The sequence below is a fragment of the Dysidea avara genome, chromosome 6, assembly GCF_963678975.1.
Source record: "Dysidea avara chromosome 6, odDysAvar1.4, whole genome shotgun sequence".
In the NCBI taxonomy this organism is placed as follows: Eukaryota; Metazoa; Porifera; class Demospongiae; order Dictyoceratida; family Dysideidae; genus Dysidea; species Dysidea avara.
Window position 1 is genome coordinate 38672658 of NC_089277.1, and position 20823 is coordinate 38693480.

At 37.1% G+C, this 20823-nt stretch overlaps 1 protein-coding gene across 1 annotated transcript in view; it reads left to right on the top strand.

Moving 5' to 3' along the window:
* LOC136257788 (uncharacterized) overlaps positions 1-15986 on the top strand; it is a 40631-nt gene extending 24645 nt beyond the window's left edge. Inside the window, exons 11-21 of the mRNA XM_066051100.1 lie at positions 6279-6453; positions 6958-7059; positions 7111-7199; positions 7249-7305; positions 7359-7507; positions 7566-7701; positions 7750-7884; positions 12700-12871; positions 12923-13069; positions 13118-13293; positions 15736-15986. Of these exons, the coding sequence (XP_065907172.1) occupies positions 6279-6453; positions 6958-7059; positions 7111-7199; positions 7249-7305; positions 7359-7507; positions 7566-7701; positions 7750-7884; positions 12700-12798 (942 nt within the window). The 3' untranslated portion in view covers positions 12799-12871; positions 12923-13069; positions 13118-13293; positions 15736-15986. The remainder of the gene's footprint in view (positions 1-6278; positions 6454-6957; positions 7060-7110; positions 7200-7248; positions 7306-7358; positions 7508-7565; positions 7702-7749; positions 7885-12699; positions 12872-12922; positions 13070-13117; positions 13294-15735) is intronic.
* The last annotated feature ends 4837 nt before the right edge of the window (positions 15987-20823 follow it).

The following is a 20823-nucleotide window of genomic DNA, read 5'->3' on the forward strand; positions in this document are numbered from 1 at the left end:
GTTTGTTTCTCATACTTTATTATGATACATTTCTCACTGTTTCCTAATCTATTTATACAAACTACAATACAATGAACCAAATAAGCTCTGGACCTGCAGAGTTATATACTAATTTAGTAACACATATTATAAAGACCTAGTGGACTGAAGTATAACTGCTATAGTCAATCCATGCACAACCCTTTTACTATTGCTGTCAGAGAAGCATCATGCACAGGGTATAGAACACATTTGAAATGTGTAAGAGTTTGTAAAAAACATTGAGAAATCCTTAGATACAAAGTTACAATGCAAAAATCGAAGTGTAAAATTATGGGGGTGAGATTCTCCAATAAATCAATCAAGTAGAAGCAGGAAAAGTTGTTAACTGAGTACGTACCTCCAACCTAACACTCAAATCCATAACCAGTCAGCTACTACTGTCATTGCTGTTCAGTAGGCCCCGGCCTATTTTGCCCAAAATTTTACCTATTATACTTTTGAGCATTGCTCACAAATTAAGCCTATTATGCTCAAAATTATGCTTTCAAAATCAAGATTATGCTCTAGAACTGACTGTTTTATTAGAGTATATCAGCCTTTCCTGACTGCTGTATTAGAGTAAGTGACTACTCTATTAGAATATCTCGATCTTATTTCTGCAAAGAATAACCAACAAAGAAATGGTTTAATAAGTTATATTAAATATAAAATGCACTAATAATATTATTGGCAGTGATTATTTGCCTGCGCATTTTAATAAAATTTTTAAATATCGTCCCTATTATGCTGGCATTATGCTTGATGCTTTTGGTCTAATTGGTCATCTATTATGCTTTAAATTATGCCGACATAATTGGCTGGGGGCCTACTGTTCAGTTCACTTTATTTAATTGTTCACGGTTAAATCTAGGCCTCAGATAAATATACTCACCAAATATCATGCCAATGCATGTACGATTCTGTGCCTCTTTCAGAATGTTACAATGAGGAGTCATATACAGTGTAGTAAGAGTTCAAGGTACTCTAATAGTGCAGTCACTAATGGCATACAATGGTCACCTCAAAACATAATAAGCACATTTCAACTTAATGATTTGTGTGCAATGTTAATAAACCCTGAGCAAAATACAATGCTACTGGCAAAATAATGAACAGAATAGTCTAAAATAAGAGAATTGTTGGAAGAAAATTAGGAAGAAAAAGTATAATGGATTTATCCCTACATATAGCCATGTCACTCACATAATAATAAATTTGGGATTTGTTTTATTTAGCAATACTTCTTTGTACTGTGGCTATAAGAGGTAATTTGTAATCAAAGTGTCATTATATTAACATCAAAGAAAAAGAACCTTGCCTTTTGCGTATAGCAAGGGTATGCCACTTTCTGTGATGGTATTTGTACATTAGCCTTCTCGAGGACATTATGTGACTCTAAAATGCAATTTTGTTGACATGCTTTTAGTACATAAGACTGAGCCTGGGAAAACTGGTCTTATCACTCATGTCAGCAGATTGGATTTTTCACCAAGAACACAAATCTGATTTCACAATCAAAATCAGCTAGGTTTGAGTGGTCTGGTTTGCTGGCTGCTTTTCCCAATCCAGTGGCAATTCATGCATGAGGTGTGGGATCATAATGGAGCTCTGGTCATGGCTGTATGTGGCTGTACATATAGGGTCCGCAATCCGAAAAATCATCTTTTATAAATCAATCCCCCTACCATTGTGGAATGTTCATTGTAGTATACCATTGCCCATTGCTAGATCCACCATGAAACCGGAGACATGATTACAGAAATATCATTTTATTATCTCACAAGATGCAAAATTAATCAATTTTGTGCTCCACACGAAGGACCAGATGAAACTTGCTACTCATATTCAAAGTTGTTGTAGTTAAAAGTACATACAGTAATATGCAAATGATTTGCTGGGTGACCGGCGCAGGGTTGCTTTCTTTGAAAAACATACAAACGAATACGAATTTTTGATTTCAAACTGTCCTACCACCCAGGACAAGAGAAGCCAACTCTTCCTCAGAGTCTTTTGATACAGTTGGGTGCATAGTCTATCTATGCTGCTAATTTGGAAAAGATCTGAGACTTATCATCTGGGTGATGACCATCAAAATTTTCAGCAGCATTAAAGAAATGTGTTGTGCTTTCTAGCCATTTTGCAGCACTTCTGCAGTCACAACAATCATTACTTTTTGACTAAAGCTATGGCAAAAGATGTCCCTGGACATTTGGTAGCTGCGGTTTTAAATTATTATTTCATCCACAGCTTCCACGCCTTGCTCTAAGCAACGCACTATGACAAGCAGCTAAACATTTCAAATTTGACTTCACCTCTCACGCTCCACAGCAGCTTCAAATCTTTACTAGATCACCCTAGATCACCATTATAACCGAAAAGGCACAAAACCTTTTATTTTTCATTCGAGCTGGGTGGAGCTCCTGGTGATCATGAGTTGCTGGCACACTGCATCATAATATCACAGAAACACCAACTGCTACTATACTACCAAACTTTTTGGAACATCATTTATCATCATTCTAAACAAAATTAGGTGACAAATGTAGCATCAGTAGTACTGGAAAGGATTTTGGCACCATTGAGAGAACCCCATGGAATGACAACCAAAACATTTTGACGCTCTTCGCCAAGATGGTGAGAAATTTCAGATCCTTTCCAGACTAACAGCTTAAGACAGACTATGCATCCAACCTTATCACATCACTATGAGGAAAAGTTGGTTTTCTAGTCTTGGCTGGTTGTTAGGGCAGTTTGAATTCAAAAAACTCTGTTTTTTTTTCTGATTTTTGAAAGAAAGCAACCCTGTGCCAGGAACCCAGTGAATCATTTGCTTATTACTGTACGTACTTTTTAACTACAATAACTGTAAATAATATTTAGCTAAGTTTTTGTGGAGCACAAATTTAAAAAAAAATTAATTTTGCATCTTGTGAAATACTAAAATCGATATTTCTGTGAAGACAACAATTGTGCCTCCGGTTTCATGGTGGAACTAGCAATGGGATACCACAATGAACATCCCACAAAGGTAGGGGGATCAATTTGTAAAAGTTGACTTTTCGGATTGCGGACCCTAGCTACTGCACAGCTCTGTGGTGTTGAATAAACACCTCTGCTGTGAATTTCCTTTCATTTTAGCCAGTTTTGAGACCTGAATGGCCCATAGCTTGGCTTGATTCATCCCTATGCTTTCCTTTTCAATATTTTAAAAGCCTCTTGCCCTCTTTCTGAGCCCCTACCTCCCTCTCCCTTTTGGAGCTAGCTTGATACAGTCAACCATGGTTTTAAAACTATCTATAATGGTGGAAAACTTAGTTGTTGGCTACTTGCACAGTGGATACTTTGGAAGGTAAGGAATTGGTGTAAAATGTGTGAAAATTTGGTACACATAGCTTCAACCATTGGCGAGCTATATACAACACTTTAAACACTTAAATCCGGTATTTCTCAATACTTATAAATAGGTGATAAGGCTGGTTTTCCCACAATGGGTCACATACAACTACATATTGATAGCCAAATACTCCAGAACAGCTAACTTATGTACCAATTTCAACCATGAAACACGTCCAGAAGTAGTACTAACCCAAGGAGTAGCTTACAAGCTGGGACTCTCGTACACTATCTGAGAAATCCAATTATAAATCCATTAAATACTAAGAAATCCTGAAATCTATAATCGCTTTTAAATACAGTTATTTTTGTTTCCATCCGTTCATGCATTAATTTCATGAACTTCAAGGACAGCAACTAGCAAAATTCATCAAAGATGAGGCTTTCAGACAATGCCTAGGTAGTTACAATGACTATTTGGAGTAACTAGGTACTGAATGTTTCGTGAATCAACCATTACAAAGCACACTTGTGTTCCTGTCGAGGCTTCTTTGGTCTCCTCTTGTCTACTGTCCCTGTTTCCTACACAAGTAGTAGTAGTGACAACACGCGTGAAACATCTTTAGAAAGTAGATAAGTTTTTAAAATTGTATTTATAAATACTCATTGAAATACGTATTAAATAGTTACATATTGGGACTCTCGTACACAATTTTGGATTTTTAAAGCTTGTGAGCTACTCCTTGTACTAGCCACTTACACAATCGAGTTTTTGTGAATAAAAAGCTTAGTTTTCACGCTTACCAAGCAAAGCACTGAGAAGAGTGAGCTGAAAACCAGTATGTGTAGATGGAATAATCATCATAGAAAGTTCTTGCATTAGTATAGAAGAATCGGAGTAGAAGCCACTGAGTTACAATACAAAATCCAACACTGTGTAGCAAGTGCGCGATCAAGATACTCTTAAAGTACAGAGCATACAGCATTGTGAGTAAGTTACTCTATTAGAGCGTTCAGCTATGTAACAATATGCAACGAGCTACCCAGTAGAGAGTTCAGCTTAAACAAGTTACGAAGTAGAGAGTTCAGCTACACATAAAGTTGGAGCTCGGCTGCAAACAAATCACCCTGTGGAGTATTCAGCTACAAAAAGTCCCCTGTATAGAGATCAGCTACAAGTAAAATCCCCCCGTGGAGAGTTCAGTGACAAAAAGCCACACTATAGAGATATCAGCTAGAAACAAGTCACTTGTAGAGAGTTCAGCTACAAACAGGTCCTCCAGTAGAGAGTTCAGCTACAAACTAGTCACACAGTAGAGAGTTCAGCTACAAACTAATCACCCTGTGGAAAGTTCAGCTGCAAATAAGTAGCTTTGCAGAGAGTTCAGCTACAATCTAGACCTGACAAAGAATTCAGCTACAAACAAATTATCCTGTGGATAGATCAGCTATAAACAAATCAGAGTTAAACTATAAAAAGCCACCTTATAGAGAGAGCAGCTACAAAAAAGCCACCCTGTAGAGAGATCAGCCAGAAAGAAGTCAACTGTAGAGTTCACTTGTAAGCAGGTCACCCAGTAGTGAGTTCAGCTACAAGTTAGTCACTCGGTAGAGAAATCAGCTACAAAGAAGTCACGTGGTAGAGAATTTCAGCTAGAAACAATCACCTGTAGATAGTTTAGGTCACCCAGTAGAGAGTTCACCTACCGACAGGTCACCCAGTAGAGAGTTAACTTACAAACAAATAGCCCTGTGGAGAGTTCAGCTACAAACAGGTTACCCAGTAGAGAGTTAACTTACAAACAAATAGCCCTGTGGAGAGTTCAGCTACAAACAGGTCACCCAGTAGAGAGTTCACCTACAAACAAATCACTCTGTAGAGAGCTCAACTACCAGCAAATCGCCCTGTGTAGAGTTCAGCTATATTCAAACAAATCACCTTGTAGAGGATTCCACTATAAACAATCACCCTCTGGAGAGTTCAGCTGCAAACAAGTCACCCAGTAGAGAATTCAGCTACAAAGAAATTAACTGTAGAGTGTTCAGCTACAAACAAATAACAAGTTCAGCTGCAAACAGGCCATCCTGTAGAGAGTTCAGCTACAAGCACAAAAATATCAGCCTGGAGAGAGTTCATCTACAAAAATGTCACCCAGTTGAGCATTCAGCTACAGACAAGTTGCATACCTTAAGAGAGTTCCACTACAAACCCAGTAGAAAGTCCAGCTACATACAAGTCAACCCAGCTACAATTCAGCTACAAACAAGTAACCCAGTAGAGAGTTAAGCAACTAAGTTATGTAGTAGATTAAAGTAATTATAATAAGTTATATAGTAATTTGTAAATTGACTGTCGAAAATTTTAACAAGTTAGAAAGTTACATACTGTTGACCTGTTGAGAAAAGCTCATTATTTTATATAAAATTTGTACAAATATAAAAATGAATGTTCAAAATTAATCCTTTGCATCTTTTTTCTCTTTCCTGTAGTAAAGAAAAAAGACAGGTAAAAAGAGACCCCAAAACTGGCCTATGGCCTGCTTTGGAGAATACAGTATAAGTACAAAAAAAATGATATCTAACCCAAAACAGCCAAGATGTAAAAAAAGGGTGCAGCCCCCAAAAATCCTTGGTGAAAAAGTATGTGAAATCCAAGTTGTCCAAGAAATGGCTGTGATGGTAGGTATGTGACAAAAAATTTAATAATGACAATTCAGGTGAATTTGCTGCTAAGTCCCAGTGAAACTTGGAGGAGGCAGTACAAATTCACCTGAACTGTCGTTATTAAAGTTTTTGCCATTTACCTACCATCACAGCCATTTCTTGACTACCAACTTGGATTTCACATCTTTTTTCACCATGGCTTTTTGGGGGCCACACCTTTTTTACAGCTTGGCTGTTTTGGATTAGATTGTACATTACAGGAAGGATTATGGGCTACCAATATCAACACTGGGGAGTCACTGAATGGGATGATGGAATATTACCAGTGTCCACCTGGTTACTGTCAGTGTAGTAGGGAGGATAATGGTGGTAATTTATGTAACAGTGTATATTATTATGATAATGATCATCTCCAGTGTGTCTGTGATAGACAAGGTACAGTAACTAATAAGATATATTTTTATGAAGTGTCTAGCTGATTTAGTGTATGTATACTTACAACTGTTTATATAGTTTACAGTCAGTTGTTTCATTAAAATTTCAGTAGAATAGGCTTGCAAAGTATCCAGCATTTATGCGATAATGATGATTTTTTTTAAAGTGTAATAACAATGTGCAATGTGTGAGCCAAAAATATGAACATAATTTTATATTGCATTTTCATATATATTAACAAATATGTGATACTCGTATTATACAAACTGTTTCTTGGCTAATTACTTAAATAAACGAAATTGAAATAGTCTAATAGAGCAGTCACATGTTGTAATGTAGCAGTTGATGCACTCTCATAAAACAATCACTTTTGTGTATATATTTTATCATAATACTGAGCATAAGTTTTGAGCATTCCTCGAAAGCATAAAATTAATAGTAAAAAAATTGAGCCTACTTTTATGTATACAGCAATTAGAATTATAATTCATAACAATCTTGAAGGTTATTTGTGTGGCAAGTGTCGTGGTGACAAAGGAGTTAGTGTTCTCCTTAACAAGTGTGTATCCTGTGGTCATGGTAATATTGCTCTCATCTTTGGTTTAGGTTAGTCCACTTGTTACTATTACTGTATCAATTGTGTTATTGTTCCTGTAGTTGTTGTGGATATCATTGTGATAACAGTAATCCTACTATCATCTGTAACCATTTTCAGTTGGCTATATCCAGTATTGTTCTACTTACAAGTAAATCAAATTATTATCCTACATAATTTTCTATTAATATATGCCATAGGTCACTCCATATATTGCACAATACTTTCCAGTCACATTCAGTGCTGTTCAACCATACGTAAGTGACTAGTTAGTTAATGGGTAATATTTGTACTGTTATATTTCCTAAAGCTCCACTACATTAGCAGTGCTGCCAGTCTCTACTTCCCTTATGACTTTTGTATCTATCCTGGAATGACTGCACTAGTATCCTATAGTCTCCGGTATATTCCAGTTCTGTTGTTCTCTATCATCTGTTGCTGTATACAGTTCCTCAGCAGGTATATAATCCCATAATAATAAAGTACTTAAAAGATGTATCAATTATTATCTATACAGAAAGTATCACAAGGATTATATATCATGTAGTGGAATGTGGCTACTGATATTATTATTGTTCACTGATGTAGTGAATACTTCAGTGTCTGTACTGAACTGTCCCATATTAAGGGATAGTGATGGACATAAATCTGTGGTAAGACCTTGCAGCATTTGTGTTTTTCTTTTATTCATTCTCACATAGAGATGGTTTGTAGATGGTACAGTGGAGTGCTTCTCAGGAGGTCATGCTGGTCTAGCAATATTTGCCATATTAGTACTGATACTGTGTACACTACTGATAATAGCTCTGGTGGTGGTTGTACTAGGAAAATTTAAAGTGAGTCAATGTTTTTCAGAGAAAACTTTTGTAAAATATCACACTATCTGTTAGGCGCATACTCCTAATAAATAATTATAGTGTGTTAACACGGAATCGCTATGTTGTAATAGAGGAGTTAGTAGTTTCATGCCAGTCACCACACCAGCATGTACCAATAGTCAGAGGATATTAGCAGATATTTGGCATATCTAGGAATAAATTCCTTACCAAGAAATTTTTTTACCAATGAGTTTGTAAAGGTGTCTACAAACCCTCCTCAAAAGATTTAAACACAACTCCCCTAGGAGAACCCGTGACAGCTTCCAGAAGTTGGACTATCCATGACCTTATTTGAAAATGGTTGATTTGCTGTTAGTACAGCAAATCATGTGGTTTAATATGTATACATTGTAAGCTTTTAACCACTCCTGAAATTGATGAAAAGACCACATTCACTCATTATTATTATTATTAGTTGGAACTCATGTATTTCTTAAGGACTAGTTTGATAATGTCTATTGCCTCATAAGTCAACGTCTGGGTCTTCTCCAGACTCTCCATCATCAATGCAATTCTTGCATGTAATTCCTTTGCAATTTCCACATGCTGAGATGCACTTGACATTGTTCTTCTTACAGCTGCACCGTCGGTTGCTACAATCTCCTTTACAATTACAGCTTATGAACTTTAAAAGTTCCTCAGGTGCCATAGGGTCTAATGTTGCAGTGCACAAAATAACTTTTTAGACATGTGCTGACACACTGTCAGGACAACATGAAAGTTGAGTGGACATAAATCAATTTGTCCAGACATTTTTTGCATTTCTCCTTTCTTGCCAAATTATTTGTTTCAAGCATTGGGGTCACTGTACAACTGATTATTATTACTTTTCACTCAACTGATTATTACTTTTCACTCAATAACAGTGACAGATCAGAAAACCACAACACTTTAGGGTTCTGGTCACATATAAGGTCCTATAAATTCAGTGCTATTACAGGAGCATTTGTAGGAAAGGACTCAAAGGAGAATTAACTCAGTATATAATAGCTATGTAGTCAAACTATACTATTGCTGCTATGAAATGGTGCCTTGTAAAAATGAACTCCATTCTATATAGCTCAAAATGCAAGTTGAGTGTACAGATGAATACCACAAGTAAAAGCTAGTAATGGCTAACAGGTTATAAGTACATGTTCCAAGTAACTGAGCCAACAGGCTGTGCAATGTAACCTGTTGGTCTCTTGGACATGGCTTTGTGACCACCACAAACCATAAACACATAACTCAATTACATGCTGATGTCACTATGTCTGGCCTCCTACTATCACACTCTAAACTAAGTGCTATACCTTGAAAGGACATTGTTTCTGGACAAATTCAATTATGGCCTGACAACTAGTGTAATTGACCAGAAATTGTCAGTGTCCTGACTGTTATTTTGCACACTGATGTTGGAACTGGCTCATAGCCATTACTCCCCAATGTCCATCCATAGCCACTGGGGTCCAAAGACATGCTCTGCAATAGCATCCAGTCCTGGGTTTGTAGATAGGCACGGAGAGAATGCTGTGCAGCTGCACCCTCCATTGGAGGTAGAGCTTCTGGTTTGATTAGCCTAGCTGCTGCCTTTCGTGAGAACATGCTGTATCGAATTGCAGCTAAGGCAGTACCTGGTGCATGGCAAATGTGCTGGAAAATTGAAATGCCACTCCTGATCACCACATCCTTACTAGCCTGTACATCAAGGAAGGTGTCCATGTGTTCATCAATGTCCCCAGCACAAAACTTGTCAAATAGAGTGGTTTTCCCATGGCTGGCAATGGCAGAAACAGCATCACAACCAGTAAAGGCATGACAAAATAGCAGGTAGAGCCTCTGTATTTCAGAGATTCTTGGATTCTCCTGTCATCATAAGAACCCTTTGACGTGGTAAAGAAGAGTGGATGATTGGTGTATGAACTATGGTGTATTAGCATTATTAGCACATCAGCATCTTCTGCCCGCACCTGAAAATAATAAGAAATAGAATAGCAACATAGCAACCATCCATGGGGTTCACTGACCTCAACGGAGTCATCCTTAGCAGCAGCCAATGCAGCCTTCACAATTGAAGTGTCAGCATCATTATCATACAGCTCTACAGTGATCTGAATCATCTGATGTTTCTGGAATGCTTGCAAACCTCTTTATAATAGTAATGTGGTGAATGCAGGTTTGTCTTCCTTCACCTATTAGGTGAGCATACCAGAGTGGTATATATTACTTATACCATGGCCACTCTGGATTTACCTGATATATATGGCCGCGCCCTTGGGCTTGGGCATATATATCAGGCAAATCCCTCATGGCCACGGTAGAACTATTAAATAGCCCTGACCACAACTGCCTTTGATGCTGAGACAGATATGTACAGAGCATCAGTTCCTTGAAATTATTAATACAAAGGTATATACTTAAAGTTTTGCATTGTGGATTGAGTTTATAGCTACACTATTGTACTACTAGTTTTGACACTCAGAAGTACTCAAACAACTCGAGGCTGGTTTTAACAGACGTCTTTTCTGGGTGGTGTGAAGAGCTCGAATGGTGGTTTCAAGTGTTGTGAAGGGTCTGGCTTGGCAAGAATCAATGGATTACTGGTGGATGTCCTGATAATGTTGGCCAAACAATTTTTCTGTTGATTTTGCTGCACATTAGCCACTAAGAAACCAGCACAGCCCTGTAATCTCTTGTCTGGACTTCAGTTGTGGTCTGCCTCCATTTTAAAGTTTATCTCTTGCCCACCCTGTCTCTCCTCACCCTTCTCCCCTTTAAGAGCACTTGTGATACTGCTTTGTTTGTCCAACTGCTCAGATTTTCTATCTTATTTGGTGGGATCTACAAGCAGCTACAAGTACTGGAAGTGGTCTGAAAGGTAATGGATTTATGCACATCTTGTGTAAATTTCATATGCACACTTGTTATCCTTGGTGAGTTATGCCAACTTGAAATCTTTAAAACCGTTTATCTCTAAACTTCTAATGTGCGATTTGGAATGCTTTTCCAATATTCAGTCACATACGTATGTAATAGTTATACCATGGGCATGAGTGCTTTGCCTGATATATAAGCACACTCCCAAGGGCGGCTGCAGGCCTGAGGGCAAGTGCGTATATACAGGTCAAGCACAAGTGCCCGGGTATGACTAACATGTTCTACTTTAAAAGCATGCAAACCTACCTAATTGGAAAAATCTTTAGTTGTATACCCTTCTCTTGTATAGGGAACCAAGTAAGCTGTGATTGTGGGATTGAATTTTGCCAAACAATCTGTGACAATTTTAATACATCAAACAGTAGTTTGATTTTACTATTGGTCATATAGTAATTTTAAGAGACTTACTAGTGATTCTGTTTCTTTAATGACTATTTACTACATTTCCAAAAGTTAAAAAACCATATCAAGAAGTTTGTGGACATTTGTTATTCTTTTGTTCATGGCAAAAATGTCAGCTGGAACAGGCATTTCCAATACATTTCGATTGAGAAACCATTAAAAATTAAATTAATTATCGTGTACCAGCTACCTCAAGCCTGTTTAGTAACTTTCTGGGTGTGATACATATAGAGCAACTCTCTGTGAGTACAATGATTCTAAAAAAAGTCCAATTAATGGAAATTGTGGTGCGTCAAAATGGCCTAAACCAACCGGGTGTAGAAAATTTTCCCATACGTTTTGTATTGGGAATTTCGGGGTATGCAATAAAAGGCATAATAACCCACGACACGTGATAGATACCTCAGATTCTGTACCAGATTTGGAAAGAGCAGCGAATAGCAAATAAAGTGAGCTATAACAGAAGGAAATCAGACAAAATTTAAGTGCATCAGTTTAAGGTTGAAAATCACTTACTCTTTCTATGGCAAATTGAATGGCAGATATTTGAAGGGAATGCTCTGATCTATTTTGATGTCTTGACACCTCACTAAAGTAGTGTTACAATGAAACAATAGCACTGTGAATTAGTTCTGCAGGTTAGTTTGTGAAAATTACAGTGTTTCATGATTAAGCAAAATAATGTCCATTCCATGTATCAAACTTCTTCATATGAAACTACAGTTGATGTATTAAAATTGAATCCCACAATCACAGCATGTTTGACAAAATTCTATCCCACAATCACAGCTTTCTTGGTTCCCTATATAAGATAAGATAGATAACAGTATAACATCAAAGAAATCTAATAATTTCTGGATATAGTGTGCACTCCTATATTAGGTGTACAATGTCTCAAGTTAATGAGATATACGCACTGCCTTAATGAGATGTATGCACTGGTAGCAGTGCGTACATCTCGTTAAGGCAGTGTGTAATCTTATTAACATTTTGACTCAATTGATTCTGAGAGTGATTTTAGCCGTCACCATTAAATAATTATTTGTTGACTGTTGTATTACAGTGACTGTTGTATTAGGGTGACTGTTCTATTAGGGTATATCTATCTTGATTCATGTAGAATCCAGTTTACTTGCTGGAATTGCTTGGAATTTGCTATTTGGTGTAATATAATTAGCACAATTGTTCACTGGCAGTTAAAAATAATTTTAAGGAGGCTACACCCCTCCATAATCTTTTTACAGGGGCTACAGCCACTGCCCCTGGGATATACTAAATCAGTTAATGTCACAAAGAAGTTTCACAAAGGTCATTTCTGATTGCCACTCTCAACATTAATGCCAGTTTGTTGTATATGACATTTTCAGCCAAAGCAGTTACTTTTATTGCAAATGATTTTGCTGTGTATTGTTTGTTTGTTTATTTGGTAAACGCAGCACCTGCTGTGTTCTGTAGGCGATCAAAGGTTGTTTAACATTACGACTATGGACTGTCTCTTTTGAGAAACTACTACAAGAGCTTTTTGTTGCTCAGTGTAACTGGTGCTCAGTGTAACTGGTGGGCACCAACTGAATTAATAAGAAGATTACTGTTCATCATTTTGATCACAGCATTTCCTGGAAACTTGGTATGGTACATTATTGTTAACACCACTGTACTTTATATTAATTGTGTCTAGATTCCAGTGATGTTACTGGTGATGATTAGTGTGGCAATATACATGTATATTCAACCATACCAAGGATTGTGGACTAATATATTAGAGGTTGTTTTATTGGGAGATATTTTGCTTATGGTAATGATCACATCAACTGATCATTTCAAGGTAATAACTACACAAGTATTAACTAGTCTAAGATCCAGTTTGTTACAGACAGCTGCAGTGTTTGATAGTGATCATTCCTTTAGTATTGACCAGTGTGGTAATGTGGACCAGATCAGTGAACATGCTGCAGTCTTGATCCCATTTTATTTCTTACCAATAATAATATTGTTTGGATTTGCTGCTAAAGAAGTCTACAAGAAAGTGAAAGGAAAATGTCATGCCAAGTTAGTTGTTTGTGAGTATACACTCAGAACACACATATCCATACCATTAGCGCTAAACAATGTGTACAACTCTCTATTAGTTTTGAATTGCTTACGTAAATTACACAACTGCTGTCAATTATTTGTCTAACTAAAGAGCAATCCAGTACATTTCACACAAGTGGCCGGCTCATTATTATACATTATTATACAGTACACTAGTGATCACTAAGGCACTTAATGGTTAACTATGATGATCCTGATCTTCCTCATGTACCATACTAAGAAATTATAAATACACATTTAAAGCCTGCATGGTTACAGAAATGTGGTCCTGCTGTATAGTAGTGTGTAGTTATGTGGATGAGTAGTGTAGTGTGTATGGTGAAATGTCAAATTAATTCACAAAGGTAGTGTATTGATAGAAAATGGATTAAACCAGCTACAATAGTTGCAATATGAGGGTAACCATTAATTTTACATTCACGTATAGCAATTATGTAATACACAGGTATTACCAGCAGCTCATAACTTCTATTAGTTTTAAAGCAATTTGGTAATTGTTATTCAAGACACATGGTTGTGTGTCATGTAGACCAGAAAGCCACTATGCTGCATGGTGGGTATATTGACAAGAAGAACTTGTGATTTTCATGCATATGTAACTTGTGCTCCTTTCCTCAAATTGAGTGATCTTTACATGGCAAATTTCCACTACTTTCAGCACCGTACTTAGCAAAGTTCACCAAGATCACTGTATGCATTCATGAAATACGAGTACAACCACTGATAAGTTTGGCTTAATTTCTTCCCATAGATTTATATTATTCTTTTTTCTGCACACTTAACAAAAACCATTATAAAATGCAAATGTGCAGCTCAATCACCATGTTTGTTAAAGCACTGCCATATGGAGAATGAAGAATGAAGTAATCTGCTAAGTGATTGTCCAGCATTGAGGCCAAGCACTGAATGCTTTAATTTTCATATAGCACAAGCAAGACAATGCTTCAAATTGTTTATGAAATGTTTAAGCCCAATATGTACATAAAATATGCTACTGTGCATGCCAGTGTACACACATAATAGTTGTACACTGAGACCAATTGTCTAGATGAGTGTGAATAGTCCAGGTGTATGTCATCACTAGTGTTCCATCTTCTTTGTACAGTGGAACCTCAGTTATCTGGTTCCCACCAAATTCTCAGTTAACTGAACTATGGAAATGACTACTCTGTTAGAGTAGTGACCATTCTATTAGGGTAGATATTACTGAAAATTTTCTTTATGCTATTTTAAGGTTATTTATACACAGTTTCAGAGATATGGACTCTTCAGACTTATGGACCACCTCTGGTCCCAAGGAGTTCAGATAACTGAGGTTCCACTGTGGTACAACCAGCTTGTTGACTAGTGTAACAATCATAAACCTCAGTAATTTCTATTGACTAAACTGATGATCACTGAGTTTTACTATTCTGTTGGGCAGCACTCAGCTCTCCTGAGGGTTGTTGACAACAAACTACTGGTGTCTGCATTTTAATTAATGTTTTTATTAAACTTTGAAGTACACTCGATGCACTGCAAAATACAGTTTACTGTAGTTTAAGCAGCATATGCATGGAAAATGTCACTGTATTAATTTTCATGTTTGCTAACAAAAATCAGGATTTTCATGATTATATTTTCACAGTTCCATGCCAATATTGGATTGTTCATGATTATATTTTCATATTATTTTCTTGATTGTAGTGTTGTATCGTATTTGAACTCGTGTTACACCAGATATACCTCATAACTTTAAGCTAGTGCTTTGCCAAACAGCGTGTCACAGTTGATGGTGTTAACAGAGAGCTAAAAGCCATCTCAAGTACCAGTTACATCCAGTTTAAATTTGAATGAGTTTTTGAAGCACTAGCATGAAGGATTGTCTCAATCTTACAATTCACAATCTCTCCAACTGGAGAATTCCATATATACGGCAGCCCATGAATGCAGTTACTGATAGTTAAAATACTGGTCAATTTTTAAAGTCATTGTGCATTATGAAATTTCACAAATTTTACTTTACCAGTTGCTGCATTAACCACAAAATCTGTAAAAATATGTATCATGAAAATTTTTGCTTATGAAGTAAACTTTTTTTTTTGATTTTGTCCATGCATTGTTCTTTAATCTCTAACACTATTGCTATGAAGTTAAGAAAATAATATGTAGAATTTCTTATTTACTTTATCTTCTAAATTGTTAGCAACTATATGGTAGATTTGGTGATTATGAGAGTGATTTATGTTGTGACAATGAAATATCCAGTATTAGTGTATAGCACATTGTACATTGTCTATCTGTTATCCATGTAATAAGCAGTGCTACATGTAGCTGCTGCAGTTCAGTGATAATTACTATACATGCTGTTGTCTTACAAAATTATATTGTATCACACTTTAAATTAAACATTTGTAGGAGAAGTACGTTATTGCACTATACACAAAGAAGACGTTCTACTCCAGTACATATAGTTGGCTGTCCAATTGGAAATTCATTTGAGATGAAGTTTAATGCAAAGAATGAACTGACTTTACAAAAGATATCATCCCAAAAGTAATATCAGCATTTAAAGTCATTGTATATTATGTGGTGTAAATGTACGATTATAGCATGTTAGTTTTATAAACATATCAAGTATACATGCAGAATATATAGATAAAAATGTAATTACCACTTTTGCAACTCAGATCAAAGGAATTACAGAGGATACATTTGCCATGTATGCCTCTTCACAGGGACACAACTAAATGTACACCAGTGTACATTGAGATGTATCCCAGGAAAGTAGTCGCACTTTAAAAGAGCAAGCCACTTTCATCAAAGCAAGTATACAGTGTAGCATCAACATGGATGAGGTAGTACCACCCTGTTTGTTTTGTAAAAGGCTCAGCAATTGTGAGATTATTCTCAATGACTATTATCATGGATTCTAAGAAGGTGTTTTAGTACCACTGCCATTTTACGAGTTGGGAAATGTTAGTTAAGGGTGAGAACTAGTTTTACAGCACATTCACAAGTGTTTTGGAGCATAGTCGAGAAGTTGATGCTAACATGTTGGTTTCTGGGGTCTGGGAATAGTGGCAACAGCCACCATATATTGAGCACATGTGCTCATAATTAGTACTAGTAATAGCATGGGTAGCAGTGAAACAGGTATGGTATTATATATAAATATATATATATATATATATATGGATCCGAGACCAGGATCCCAGCTGTTGTGGCTCCTCTGGCATGTGCCTAGACTGCATGTTGCAAGGGATCAAACCTGGGTCTGGGATTTTCTTCTACATTCTTCACATTTCAGCTACATGTTTCTGACTCCGTGTATTCACAGGCTTTGAGTCTTCTCACAGGTCCCTAGTAGGATAGTATTCATAGAATAGAATAGTCAAACAAACTACACCCACATTACAGATTATGAGTTAACCACTCAACACTAATAAAATACTTATTGCACATTACATTGAATGACTTAAGATATATGATCAACACTCTCTCTTTCAAATATAGGACCAACATGCCCTATTTCATTGTACTGTATAGTTCTGCCAAGAGTACATAATATTTATAAGGGGGAGAGTGTTTAACTTGAATGCATTCACCAAACACTCTGGGTAAAGTAACAGCTCAGTCTTTTGTGAGAACAAAGGCTTTGCCCTCATCAACATAAATCACCAATCAACAGTTCTCTATTTCCAGTGAAGGTGGTAATTTGATGAAAGGTGAACTTTGGTGAACTTTAGGTTTTTGTACAAGCCATACTGAGAGTTAGATACTCTCTCCATATAAATATATGTACTCTTGGTTCTGCACTTTAATCTGTTCATACTGCATCTCTTAAAATGTGGTGACTAAGTGTATGTTTAATTTATCTGGCTATCAGATTACACCAACATTATTATAAATTCATGGATCTTACAAGGAAGTAACGTTTCTATCAACCTTACACTGTTTGGCCACTGGGAGTACTGGTGACATCAGTACAGGTAGATAGCATATATTTTCATCACTTCTCTTTAGGCAAAGAAGGGTGAGCACAGATGACAGAGCCTGTGTATGATACGTTTATCACAAACCGGAGAAGCCTAAAAATATCAATAAAATATTTAGGCCAACTGATGAAGTCATTGTAACTCTGAAAATGAAAATTAAAACATGATGATTCAATTATTCAATATACACTTAGCAGCAATACATACCGTATAGCGGGTTATTTTCCCGAGGTGCAAATTTTCCCGAATTTCCAGAATGAGCTCACGACTCGGGAAAATTTATTCTGCATGATCAGCTAGCTAGCCAAGAATTGTGGGATTAAGATAATTTTGGCGTGATTGTCAGCTGGCGATTATGTCGAGATCACTTTTAGATTATTTCTCTAAGAAGCGGTGTGAAGCTCATTTGCCAGATCCCAGGGGGCCATTGAGCAGCAAAATGCTTCCCTCTACAATTGCAGCTGCTAATATTGAAGTCATGCATGTCATAAACGCGAGTGGCCATGGCTCTAGCAAGTTCAAGTCTACTGGTGAAAAGAGGGGCGTTTACAATAAGTATACTTCAGAATTCAAGGCAAAAGTAGCAAGATATGCTATTGAAAACGGCAATAGTCGAGCTGCTAGGAAATTCAGCACTACAGATAAAGTTATTGATGAGAGTTCTGTTCGAGGGTGGGTTACAACATACAATAGGGAGATGGAAAGGAAACGAAAAGCTGGTGAGGAAGTTTCTGCAATACCTGTGCCACCTGTAGCAAAACGTGGTCGACCATTACTTCTGGGGGATACACTTGACAGTGAGGTAAAATCTTACATTAGAAGTGTTCGCGAAGGAGGTGGGCTAGTTACAATGGAGATAACAATGGCAGCTGCAAGAGCAATCGTTAGAAAGTACAACCCAGGATTAATAGCTGATGAGTCTATGGGTGAGGATGGCCTTACAAGAATAACATCCGATTGGGAAAAATCATTATTGTATCGTATGAAATTTGTTAAAAGAAGGGGTAGTACAACTACAAAATATCTGGTCAATGATTTTGATGCTATCAAAGGCCATTTCTTAGCTGATATTGTCATGGTTAAAGAGCTACAAGAAATCCCAGATGATTTACTTTTGAACTGGGACCACACGGGGATTAGCATTGTTCCTGGTTCTGCATGGACCATGGATCAAAAGGGTCAGCAACATGGGGTATATATATAATATATAAATATTGGAGGTAATGCAGGTAATGGTTGTGGCGCTGTGGGGAGTGCATTGCCTGATATGTATGCACGGTGCCCAAGGGCGCGCAGCGCCCGAGGTCGAGTGCATACATATCAGGTAATGCACGACTTACAGTGTTGCAACTAATATGTTGCACTTCAAAGAAGCTTTTTAAAGTAGTTCTAACCCTTTCAAGTTACTTTTACAGTAGTTTTAAGCTGCTAAATCCACTTTTAACTTAAATGCCTTTGATGTGGTTGAGGGTGCCTTTAATGTGGTCTGGCATTTGTCCAGGATCCTCTGTGGTGGTTGAATATATCATTATTGTTACTATATCAAAGCTTCATATTAGCTGTTACTATAACACTAGTACTTACTATGTAAGGTTTTCAAAATGTATAAGAAACCTTATCACCACGAGACAGTTTTGATTGTGGGATTCGGTTGGTCTCAATTGAGAGCCACAGGAGGCTCAATTGTAGGCCACAGGAGATCACTGAAGCCCACAATGTAAAGTGGATGTTGGTCATATAGGTTTCATATACATTTTACTACAGTATTCAATAGTAAGAAGCATTAAAGCTGTACAGTTAGTGGAATGCAGTAATGAGTTGTCAGCACACTTTGTAATGCAACATCTAGATGTTGCACTGCTAAGTGTGCCACATCACATTTGTAGCATAAAGAATTCCTCTGATCTGAGGTGTGAAAGTGTTACATTTTGTATTAAAGGCGACGGTACCATCTGTGATATCAGCAACTTCAAAGACGTTTGACATAAAGGCTGTGTAATAGCTGAGATTATGGTGATTTGATAAACCTTTGAATAAAATGCACCACAAACGCGGAGACTTTAGCAGCACGGTATACCTTTGATATAAAGACTGTCTAATAGCCAAGATTATGGCGGCTTGAAAAAACTTTGAATCAAACTCACCACAAACGCGGAGACTTCAGCAGCACGGTATACCTTTGATATAAATACTGTCTGATAGCCAAGATTATGGCTATTAGGCAGTCCTTAGTACACAACGTCTCCGTGTTCGCTGAGATAGTAGCGACCTCGAATATCCTTAGTACACAATGTCTTCGTGTTCGCTGAGATAGTGGCGACCTCGGATATCTTTAGTATACAACGTCTCCGTGTTTGCTGAGATAGTGGCGACCTCTGATATCTTTATTATATACTAATCAAATGCATTGAAATTGCTGGGATTACTGCCACTGCTTTCTCCTGCCCACACAGATGTACACATCATGGGTGAAATAGAAATTAAAACAGAAATTGTTTTGTCCGAGTTGTCAAGAATTTATTGCTTTCAGTTAAACAAGTCATATTTGCAGGTGTAGTATGGTTGCTATGACTGCTAGGTTACTAATATGCCACGATTCTTAATATGCCACGGTTCTGTAGTTTGTCTAGAGCCAGGTGCGCCCTCCCCTTTGTACAAAATTAATACTATTTATAAAAAGGCTATCACTTGGTGGACTAAGCAGGCACTTGCAACCATGGCAACCACATGCTTAGGGGCTTATTTAAATTTCTAAGTGTGGTAAGGAGCAGCCATGGATAAGGAACATTCTTTCATATTCTTAGAGCTGACTGCATGAGTTTCTAATTTTAATTTATTTTATCTACTAGCTAAGGCTTCACAGCTATAAGTGTTGAAGGTCTGTAGGACACCTGATCCTACAACCTATTTAAAGTTGTTATATAAAGTATGTTTGAAAAGGTGGAGAAAGGAGAAAAGTCCATGACTAGCTTTGGGCGGCCTTGCCGAACCTTCAGCCAGCTCAGTACTAATATTGCCTGAAACATTTCTCTGCTGCAGGCGTGCTATTGCCAGGCCCCCGGATGTAAAATGCTATGAGTATGAGACTAGTTAAGTACTAAGAAGCTACATATGTATCATGCTGACTTTCATGCCTATATATTCCCAAGGTAGCAACCACTGTAAAATCTAAAGTGTCTCCTGGCCACCAAAATATCCACTCTATTATCATCATTGCATGTGGTGTCTGTATTGGGACATTTTGGTGACTTCAGTATTTATCACTTTACTGAAAATAATTTCTAGCGTCATGTCAATAGAATCAACAGCAAGGGGAGAGCCTGTTGGATGAACTGTAGGAATGATGGTAGTATATCTTCAATGGTAAAAAGTAATCATTGCAAATTAAATTAAAGAATGAACATTTCAGAATCTGAGCACATGTAACCATTGGGACATACACTTTAAAAACTGCATTATCCACAGGAGGTAAATATCCTGGGCCTGATGAATTCATTGCCGTCTAATA